Consider the following 12,043-nt stretch of genomic DNA (forward strand, 5'->3'; position numbering starts at 1 on the left):
CCGAACGGTGCTAGTTGGCATATGAGGGCCAAAATTCATCGTTCGTGTGCGCCGCGATGGCTTTGTCGGACTCGGAACCGAACATTACCGAACGCATTCGGGTGACAAATCTGCTCTGCGTCGGTAGGTATATATTCACCTTTATCAGAATATAACACGCTTCTCAATATTTTTTATTGATTAAATGATTAAGTTTAATTTACTTGTTTCTGCATTTCAACAATTATTTGGTACACCGATTATTTTCATTTTCAAAATTCCTTTATTCAATGATACTTATTATACTTGTTCCCAAGAGACAAATGTATTTGTTTATGGACGTATTACTACTTATTTATATTTTTATGATTACTTTTAAACTCCACAAACAAATAAATCTAATTCTTTTTGAAACGGTTATCGACATCTTCAGGCTTTTGAAATGAAGAGACTCACAAAAAGCCCATTTTTTTTTCTTTTTTAAGTCATTTTAATGTAGAATCTCGATTATAACCGGTAGACCAAAGAGTTTAAGAAAAATTTAAGACGAATAACATTTGTATGAAGAATTTGAAATCGAGCTATATTATATTCACTAAAGTATATTATTATTTATTGTAAAAGTGTAAACAACCTCTCTCTGTCGTGTTTAGAGAAAATAAAGACACAATTTTAGAATCCATAAATCTATTAAGGCGATGCCATACGATCAAAATCTCCTACTTACGAACCCATTTTCGGTTATGATTTTATTGTATAATGTGGAAAATTAAGTTATTTATAAAATGATCGAAAAAAATTTCAATATTTATGCCTGAACATTCACAAAATAAAATAAAAGGCACTTTTTGGCCATGTTTTTTTCTTGCATAAATCAAAACAGGCGGATGGTGTTAAGCGGGAATTTAAACCTTATCGCCATCTACGTAAGGGTTGTTATTGATAGCGGCTCAATTTAAAATATTACACGACGTAGTGCATCGCCTTAATTTAGGATGTTAACGTGCGAGTTGGTATTTACCTGATAACTAAATGATATAAATAATACCCGAATAAGTGTAGATACACAAACATGATGTATTCAGAATTGACAGTTGGTATTTTATAGAGAGTTTAACTTTTAAGTTGAAACTTAGAGTTTCAGAACTTAAGAGTTTGTTATTCGCGCCATCTTCCTTTCATTGGCATCTGAAGCAACTATCTCTGTTAGTTGAATCAAACTCCCGAACAAGAAAGTATAATAATTATTAATAATTTTAACTTTTTTTACAATCATAACTAATTAATTAATTAACTACCTCCACCGCTAATTGTAATGTTTTTCTCTGAATACTAATTTTCTATTTTTGTAACTGTGTCTTTATTTTCATTATACTTTCAATCCTGACGAAGAAATATTTATTTTTGAAACGTGTTGATATGTTTTATTGACAAATTATTTCAATATTACCATTACAATGACGTTAAAGTAGTGGGAGGCGGTTTTGGGTACCACCGCCCCGGAAACCATGTATTGAATAACCAACACCTCTACCATAGGTCACTATACGTTTGGTGACTTGCCCAGGTTCACGGATGAGGTGTGTTCAGAATGAGCCCGCCCACCAGCAGCGTGGCGTGCCAGATTGGGAGAGGATGGTTTGGGGAGACCCTTTGATCTCTCTAACTGGCCTCTCTTGACCCATCCCTTGTACCGCAGCGGGAGAGATAGATTCATACGACCGTCACTCTTGGACACACTTATCCTTAGATTCCTACCCACCCCTCATCCTCAAAGATGACATAGGCCTTTTTTTTTTTCAGGGCCAACTGTGTAGAGGTAATGTAAAAAAAATATGTCTTTTTGTAGTGGTGTGTTGTGTCGTAGGACTACTGTGGGGTAAGAGGAGATCCTATCAAATCAATTTGAACCACTATCGGTGTGCACAAATCCACACAAACTCTCCCGCTTCGGGGGGGGGGGGTAATACACTTCCGCAAAACGAGAGTTTTGCGACACCCAAATTTTTTTTTACATCATCATGTAAAAGGGGCCTCAGGACCTCCTGTGCGGGGTTATTGTAAAAAAATCACATACCCACTCAAATAATATTTATATATGACTCTTGTTCGGAATTTCAGTAATTTGGCTCCAAACCTTCTTTGCAAACTCAAACATGTCCTGCTGGGAGCTTTCTTCTCACTCTCAGCGTATATAGGGAATTGTAGGCATTGTATTCAAAAGATTTTCCCAAATATGGCGAATTTCAAAGAACGCGCGGAACAAACCATTCTTATTTAAACTATAAAAATAATCCATTTGATCTACTAACGAACATACATAAAAAAACAACATTTCGACATGAAATTTACATTTATTTGCATAAAACTTTACAACAGATTACCACTCTCTTACAAAAACTTTACAGGTGTGAATATATTCAAAACATTTATAAAACAATGGATCTGGGATATAGGCAGACAAGAAATCGATAGAATATCTATTGCAAATAAACACAGACTGATCGAAGTGAGACAACTTGTGATATCTAAATGATATAAGTATAATTAAAACAATCTATATTAGCTTTTAAAACAAAACTATAAACTGTTAAGTTTTAAGTAATACAAAAAAATGTAGCACACATTCTAACTAGTGTTATAGGTTCTAGATTATATTAAAATGTAAATTGTATAAAATACAAATGAGAGTCAATAAATAAAACTATTTTATAACAACTTTTGAATAAAACTAGTCATGTGCAAAGATTCTGTTTTAGCAGATTTATAAAGTAGACATAATCTTGTGCGTTTATCTTCTTTCATAACTTGCCGCACATTCTTCGCTCCTATATTTTCTTTCAAACTTTTTTATCCAACGGCCCTACTCAGACAGAAGTAGTGTTTTATTAGTAACTTAATGGATATTGCCATGTATAAAGTATGAAGTTCGAAATTTCCCGCTTAACTTTTATAGTACCAACTTATGGCATCCTATTACGTACTTACTTAAAGGGGAAACTTTACTTAAGTTAAATACACACCCGCCGGAGCATTTCTACATACGACTGAGAAGAGCTTCTCATAGATTCCCGCGAACTTTCACCATCTTTTCACACTTCATGACTCAAACATTCCTCGACAATTCCCAAGCTCAAAGTGTTGAGAACTTAAATTGTTTTCTCAGACTATAATTTGCAATTCGTTAAACGGCGGTATTAAATACCGAGTCATATGCTGCGAGCTCCCGGCAGAACGTTCCAGTAAAATATTTACGTGAAGTCTGCGAATTGAGACTCTCCTTGTATGAACTTGGTTTATATGTTAAATGGAGTGGATTATATTTAATTTCAACATAATTGACATTCAATTATATTAACATATCAAAGTAGTTCAATTTTCGCTCAATTTTGTGGCTTAATTACTCTACTGGTACCCACGTTAATTTACATAACACTTGCCAACTAATGCCTCTAGTTTAAAGTACTTTTTTTTAAAGGTAAACATTCCCGGGTTATGAATAACCTGACTGAATATTTGAAAATTTCCTACTAACACCACAGTAAACGAAAAATGTTGTTCGTGTTGGGATGGAAGACTTAGCCAGCAGAAAAATAGAACACACTACGTCTGGGTGGGGATCAAAATGCGTCAACTCTGCCACCGATCGGAACGAATACTAGCAATAATTATGATTTGTCGTTTGCTAGATAACATAGTAGCCATTTGTTATAATCTGGAGGTTTGTTTTATATCTAACCAGCTCACGTATACCCAACGTTGCTCAGAGGCTAATGGTTTGGGTAAAGTTTTGAGTTTGTGTATTCTAGAGTACATGACAACTGGGTGCATTTTTAAGGTGGACATGATATTTTTGTATTGTATTTATTTCACTTGATAATGTCTTCCTCGGGGCGTCCTTGACTTCTTTAACCATTCACTTCCAAGTCATACATTCTCCTTACTACTCTTTCTGATTTACCTTACGCCTCATTTTATCACAAATAATTATTTGATGCACGTCTTCATCGGGCGTCCCCAATTTTTTCTACCATTCGCTACTATAATCGATATAGTTACTGTTAAAAAACTTCATAATATATAATCTTTAATTCGACTCCATATCTCATTCCAATGCAGAGATAATGCGTTAAGTCTTCCCCTGGTGTCTCCGACTTCTCCTATCATTCAAACCACCATGTAAACACTCTTGACACTAATAAGAACAAACTTTGAAATATTCAGCGAAATCGCTCCAGTAGTTTTGAGTCTATAAGGGACAAACAAAGAAGCTTTCATTTAGATAAAAGATGTTCCGAGTTGTGCTTTAATCAAAAATTGTCGTTAAGCTCTCTTAAGGTTTCACACTGTGTCCAGAAACCAGTGCACAAGCGACAAAACTGTGAATCCACACCACACTGAGGATCCAAAATAAGTTTTTTTTGATCTGGGCATTTTTTTTTTAATTTTCAGCAAAAAAATCGTTGAAGCTTATTTAAAAAAAGTATAAATACACTTTCCGCATTCTAAAAGACAATAAACAGCTAATACCTAAACCCTTTACCTAAAAAATACCAACATTGGACACGAATTGCTTGAAAACGAAAGGAGAGATCAATGTTATGCCACAAAATCAAATCCAAATGTGATGAAGATTCATCAGTATCCCGCTTGTACCACCGGACACCATGTATAAGACAAAATAAGCACAAACATACCATTAAATTATTTTTATATGGATTACAGGGATGTGGGCACAACGCATATATTTCACATTTAATAAATTGAGACATTTAAATCATTCGTGGTTTCTACGTAAAGTAAAACGTTTGTACAGTTATAACGTAAACTTATTTATAATACGTGTACAATATTGTAACGCCGCTACGACAAACTTAGAAATTAATGTTACGGACCAGGCGTACTTGTTTGTAAAGTCTAGTTCAGTAGTGTTAATTACTTCAATTTTCACAAACTATTATAATCTATTTGGAGTATGTATCACAACTTCGAAAATAATTTTACAACGTTGAGAAAAATGGCTACTTATTTTTACACTATATTTATTTCTTCGTTACACATACTTTTAATTTTATCATTGTTCCTATGAAGAAAAGTTCTTATATTGCTTTTAATTCATGTTTTACTAATTACGTAATTCATCGTTAATGTATTAAAAAAAACTTATATAAAAGTCTTTCTGTAATAACAAAATGGTATATATGTAACCGAATCAAAACTATTTGACAGGTCTCTGTTGATTAATTCGCATACTTCGTAATTCCAAGGATTCGTCGAGCAACTTTCTTTGTGAGCATTTCGGAAACAACTCGCGAAAAAATGCCATTCTCGGAAAATTATGACGAAACTAAATAAAGCTTATAGCACAATAGTATTATGTGAACGTCCTCGCTAAGTATGGCTGGGAATATAATGGTCAAAGCGAAGGAATATACTCAAACAAAAAAGGAGCAAAGAATATAAGAGACGGTAAGACTAGGAACAATATAAAATAAGAAAATATCCATCGTAGAGAATGTTTTCCCTCGGAACACCAAGGTTATATCTGCCATTCGTATGAAATAGAGATTTTGTAATATTGCTATCAAAATTTTAATCCCGAATAATGCACTTAGGCCAAGTTGTTTTGCAAAAATTCAAATGTAACATTGTCATCAAATGACCATTTAGCGCCATTTTGTTTTGAAGTTGAAAGTTGAAAGATTCCCGTTGAATATCGATACGCGTTATTTATAGCTTTTGAATAAATTTTGAACAAAATTGAAAAAGCAAACAAAAATGCTCAGCAGAACAGGTTAACTATAATTTCGTTAAGCTTGTCAGCTTATACAGTTTGATAGTCAGCTAAAATGCATCTATAAGCGGCTATTAGCGGGGACCTTTTATTTTACGAAAAATAAAATGCCACTGAATGGCTACATGATGACAATGTTACATATGAATTTTTGCAAAACAACTGGGTCTAAATGCAAAACACAAACGAATGAGCTTGAAGTATGTACAACAGAAATGAAACCGTATTGCTTCAAAAATATTATATTTATAGAATGAAATGGAATATTATTTTTACCTTACGTTTTTTAAATAAAATAGTTGCAATAAAGTTTAAAATTAAACCCTTTTTCACAAATATTTCTTGCTTTCACTAATCGAGGGTGTTCTAGGCCACCATTTCAAATTTATAAAAAAGACGATTTTTGTACAACCAAAAAATATGTGACCTAAAGTTCCCACTTCTAGACTATATAATGTACGATCTGGAGATCCAAGTTCGTAAATTTTAAAAATGTGAGAAGGAAAGGATCAATGTCTTATTCTCATTCGAATAAGTGACAAATTAATTTTTTTGGAAAATGGTGGGATTTTTAAAACAACAGTTATGACGGGATAGTCATTTTATTGAGGTATAATAGACTCCCTAGGATTGACTGGCAATATTCCAATACTCTGCCCAAAGATTGTGGGATCTTTCTTTAACCCTAGATTCATAACCTTATCTAAGAGGAACATTATTCATAAACTTAATAGAAAACCTTATCTACATCCGACAGAACAGCTAATGATCAACAATAACCTATTAGACATAAATAAACTATTCATAAAGAAGATCATCTACAAAAACTGCATAAAAATATCACCACACTTCATAACTCACTCGCAAAACACAAGAGCAAACCTACACAATCAACTACAAGTACCATATATCAAATCGAATTTTGCAAAAAAACATGAATCTTACTTGGCACCACATATATTCAATAAGTTTGTAGCCCAAACAAAGACCTACGTCGCATCTAATAATTTGAATTGGGTATTCAAAAGATTTTTAAACTGGTTGAATGTCAAAGAAAGAAGAGAGATAAGTAATATTCTTAATATCTAAAATTACATATTTTCTTTTTTGTACTCTGTTTTTAAATTCTGATTTTCCTCTTATTTTATTATTATTATTTTTACTATAATATACATATTTCTTTTTTTTTTTTTTTCTTTACCACTTATTTGTTTTTATGTAATTAGAAATTGTTAGTTACCAGCCTCAGAACAGACTTTGTCTAGTGAGGAGGGTAAGGAGAAAAATCATGTATGTACATAACTAATAATAAATAAACGCCCGGGTTGCCGGCACTGAAATTGAAAAACATTCGTCTCACAGACGACTAAATTTAAGTGACGAGTTTTGGGGTACTTGTAAATAAAATAAATAAATTAAGTATTGCACTCTTGAATATGTTTAATTAGGTAACAAAAAAAAATAATAAACGAGTTAAAATTAAATTTCATCGCTACATTCCACACACATGAGGCCGCGATGGTCCATGCACATATACTTTTTGCATTGCTTTTATTGGAACCTTGTCATGTGCCGTTTTTTATAATCACAATAACCACAAACCTTTTTTTGAGTACCACTTAGACCATCTGTGGCAATGGTAGGCATTTCATCTAAAACTTCGGCGATTTTCCTTTTTAGGCATCTCTTCAAAGTTGGCATTTCGTTTCTTTTACGTAACCATGTCGTTATCACTGTCGGAATCTGTCGGGACCATTTTATCTAATTCCACATGATCTTCGACATCACTGATTTCTACATCCTTTTGCTGACTGGTAAAATCATCATTATCAGAATCAGATAAACGATTCAAATAGTCATCAATTTGCCGATCATCCATTCTAAAATAAAATAAAAAGATTTGACGTAAAATACACACAATAATACATTTTGAACGATAAAATAAGATGTAACTATAAATAATAACTCATATAAAATAATATCATATACTTACTTTTACTCTGTATAACCAGAACTCATCAAAAACAATGTTTTCAAAATAACTTGCAGTCTTGTCAAAAGTTACACTATTCATAAACATTCGTCTCTCAGACGTTCAAAGGTCTATAACTTGTCCACAAGACTTCACTGCGAGGCAAACGCACCGCGTTTCTAATGAACAAGCGATCTAGGAAGGTACTTGAGAGGTCATTATTCTATCTCTTTCACTCGAGACACTAGAAACAAATTTACGTTTTGCGCGGTCTGTGGGACGAATAGTTATGAATCTAGGCTTAAGAATGGAAAAAATGTCAGATTGGTGAATATTATTTACGAGGGTAACAATAGGGTTGGATGCTCCTTGTTTGGCCAAGGAATACCTACAATACCAACATGTACAGAAATCCAAATTAGAGTTACGGTTTTACTAGAGCAAATGGAATCTCGTTGCTGCATAAAAACAATGAATATGGTTTTTTTAAATAAAACCATGTTGCATAATTATCGGAAAAAAATGGCCAAAATATCAGATAGAACCTCGTTGTCCCAAGGGCATGAATGGTCGGGCGTTTGACCACAAGTATGAGAATTTATGTCTGCACGAGTGCCTTAGGCTCCTAACGAATGTCTCCATTGCATACGTAATCAGCTATCGGGGGTATCTTGGATCGGTATTGTATAACATTATCAAGTCATCCCCCTTTGCTCGGGTATCGGTTTAAACAACTGTCGTTGGGGAGGCGCAAATCCCGCGATTTGTAATGCAAAGGGCATCGTGATAATAATTAAATCGGTAAAACATATGGGAAAAGGGGAAATAATTAAAACAATACCCTGTAGGTTTAACTTATGTCACACGTGAATATTTAAAATGTAATTCTAGGAACGGCATCCATGGTCGAGGAGTTAAGGCACTAAAATACGAATCTGAAAACATGTATTTCAAAATTTACCTATTTAAAAGAATATGTATAGTGTATTTGAGGCACATATCAGAGTGTTAGATACCTTCAGTATTGCCCAGGAGAGAGACCGGAAAGGGAAAGAAATAGCTTTAGCCTTATTAGATGGTCCCATCTGAATAGCCAGGTACTTCCCCACTTTTATCTTCCCTTCTCCATCTCCCTGCAAGCCTCTCAACATTGTACCCCGATCGGGAATAATAATATGTATTTTTTTAATTATTAAGTACTCGCACTATACATAATACTATACATAGTAATATACATATTTTGTGTATAGTATCATACGTTATTTAAGAAATAACATAATAAAATATTTGCAATAATATGTAGGTATATATATATATACTGTACTTGAACAAAAATAATTTAAATAAAATTTTATGCAGTGGTTAAGATCTCGTCAATGAGAAGAGAATCAATTGGATTTCCCTTTTGAATCTCTCCTCGCTGACTCAAAATATATCGATATAGGAAGAGATTTGGTTCTATTACAATATACTTCCTCGCTGGGAGAACTATTGGCAGGTTGGTCTTACAGGTAGAAAGATAATATTTGATCTAAGATATTCATCAAGAACATAGAGACTTGCGCATTCCAAAATAAAAGATTAGGCATTAATATTTTCATGTTCTGTTATGACTGGTTGTCTATATTATGTAATTATGTAACAGCCGGCTACATGTGGATTTCAACTTATCGTGCCGAGCTTCTACAATGCAGTACATTAATACGCTAGTAAGGCAAAGATGTGACATGTCTCCAAGAGATGCTGATTTCGTGTAGGTAGAGGGAGTTTCGTGTAAGTTAGTAAGTCACGCAGAATCAAAATGAACGGTAGCCGACATCGTCGCGCGTTGTTTAGTTTGAGGCGCGCCTCAAAAAACACTTCCGAAGTAGAACCGATCATGTATGTTAGCTCTAGCGCTCTTGTGATCAAGTTTTTTTTTGGTTTTGTGATCATTTGTGATAAAACGGGAGTACCTATCTAGTAAGGCTATTTGTATTAGTAAAGTAAGGCGAATTTGCAGCTAGCAGCCATTTTTATATTTGTGTGTCTGGTAATCAAATTGGTAATTGCACATTAATATTTGTTTATAGTTTGACATATGTAGATAATAGTTCCATTGTTTTTTGGGTACAGGTGTGGATAAACGTAAAACTAATTTTTTTAAATATATTTGTGCCACCTCACTTTTCAACCCCGCTAACTGCCACTGCTAGTACGGTATTCACATTTATGTTTGTACCTCCCCACTTTTCAACCCCGCTAACTGCCACTGCTAGTACGGTATTCACATTTATGTTTGTACCTCCCCACTTTTTAACCCCGCTAACTGCCACTGCTAGTACGGTATTCACATTTATGTTTGTACCTCCCCACTTTTCAACCCCGCTAACTGCCACTGCTAGTACGGTATTCACATTTATGTTTGTACCTCCCCACTTTTTAACCCCGCTAACTGCCACTGCTAGTACGGTATTCACATTTATATTTGTACCTCCCCACTTTTCAACCCCGCTAACTGCCACTGCTAGTACGGTATTCACATTTATGTTTGTACCTCCCCACTTTTTAACCCCGCTAACTGCCACTGCTAGTACGGTATTCACATTTATGTTTGTACCTCCCCACTTTTCAACCCCGCTAACTGCCACTGCTAGTACGGTATTCACATTTATGTTTGTACCTCCCCACTTTTTAACCCCGCTAACTGCCACTGCTAGTACGGTATTCACATTTATGTTTGTACCTCCCCACTTTTCAACCCCGCTAACTGCCACTGCTAGTAAGGTATTCACATTTAAAAAAAATATTAATATTTTAGCGTAGGAAACTTTCTACGCCACACCATCTTACGGTGATATTGGCAAAATAACATTTGTAATTCAAATGAATGTTGGATACGTAGCTATAAATAAGTACCGAGGCCTTCAAACGATGTATAAATAAACTACATTATACATATTATTAATTATGAAATATTATATTTATTTACTTATAACACATTACTTTTTTCAGGAGGTCTGAATATTGTCTTCTAAGCTTATAGTCCTGTGTATATTAGCCATTCTGATATATGTTTAGCGACCACCGATACCGATAATGCATTAAAGAGCATTTTCATATTTATTTTTTATTTAGTTTTATTATATTATTATCCATCTTTAAGTTAAAATCAAGTGCGCAAACATCATTTTGATCCAACTTTCGTTGATTGAATATCAACTTCTACATCAAATTATCAATAATACTTATTTTTTTAGAACCAGCCTGGTGTTAAATAGACAAATTAAACTACGTAATATAGGATTCAAATCATGATTGCGCACCGTCCGTAGCACTGTGTGATGACTTACCGCTTCCAGGAACATATATGTTAAGGTTCAAGCAATCCTCGCTCTGGTTGGTCAGGAATGGCACCATCTTCTTTACTTGCTCGTATTGCGCTTTCGGCATCATGGTGAGTGCGATTGTTCTGCAACAAAAACAATGCTTTAATATAGATTTTCGAAAAATGGAAGAAATAACCATGTTCATTTAATAACAACGATCAGATTTATTTTTACACTCACTTCAGTCATTCATGTCTTAACATAAATGCAAGCTAATCCTATTTAAATTTTCATAGTAGGCAACACATTAAAAATAATGACCTAAACACACTCATTGACATTACTGAAGTGAAACTTCTTTACGCGCGTCATACAATTTCGAGGACCGGAGTAAAACCGACTCATGACCGTCACGAAAAACCGTGATCATTTCGCTATAGGAGCCTAGCTAATATTATATACCTAGTTTAGGTCACTCTCCAAACTCAGCTTCGCGGTCTAGAGGCAGAGCGCCCGACTGTCGTCGTGAAGAACCGAGGTTCGATCCCCGCTTTAACTTTAAAAAAAAATTCTTTTTGTGATTTTTTTAATACGAGGAAAAGTGATAAAATGCTCTCGTGCTGCGACTTTTAGATATTTTGACTATATGATATTTTGGTCGAAATATAGCTTACAAATCAAGCCGGTAGAGTCGCTCGGTATTTTGATATATTATTTTTATTTTGAATCATTAAAATTACTAATCAAGGCCGATAACGCGACTAATTACCCTCGCAGACGTGCGTGACAAGTTTTCTTAGTAAAAAACACATCCGTAAGTGAGTTTTTCAAAATCGACCCTATATAAAGCGTTAACGAGACGTTATGTGATATTATTCATTTGCCGTGTTTGAAAACGAAAATTTGCGCGGGACAAGTCAATTGCGGAGTACACGTTGTATACGTGGTTCTCGTCCCGCGAGATACCTCTCCTCGCGGTCTAGAGGCAGA

General features: G+C 34.4%; 1 protein-coding gene across 1 annotated transcript in view; it reads right to left on the reverse strand.

Annotated features, from left to right (window-relative positions):
- The window catches only part of LOC149424733 (neuroligin-1-like), a 202,426-nt gene that overhangs the window by 61,497 nt on the left and 128,886 nt on the right, over window positions 1–12,043 (reverse strand). Inside the window, exon 4 of the mRNA XM_089630973.1 lies at window positions 11,078–11,196. Coding sequence (XP_089487099.1) covers window positions 11,078–11,196 — 119 coding nt within the window. The remainder of the gene's footprint in view (window positions 1–11,077; window positions 11,197–12,043) is intronic.

The sequence above is a fragment of the Hesperophylax consimilis genome, chromosome 4 (assembly GCF_061612785.1).
Source record: "Hesperophylax consimilis isolate HC1 chromosome 4, BYU_Hcon_1.0, whole genome shotgun sequence".
Lineage (NCBI taxonomy): Eukaryota > Metazoa > Arthropoda > Insecta > Trichoptera > Limnephilidae > Hesperophylax > Hesperophylax consimilis.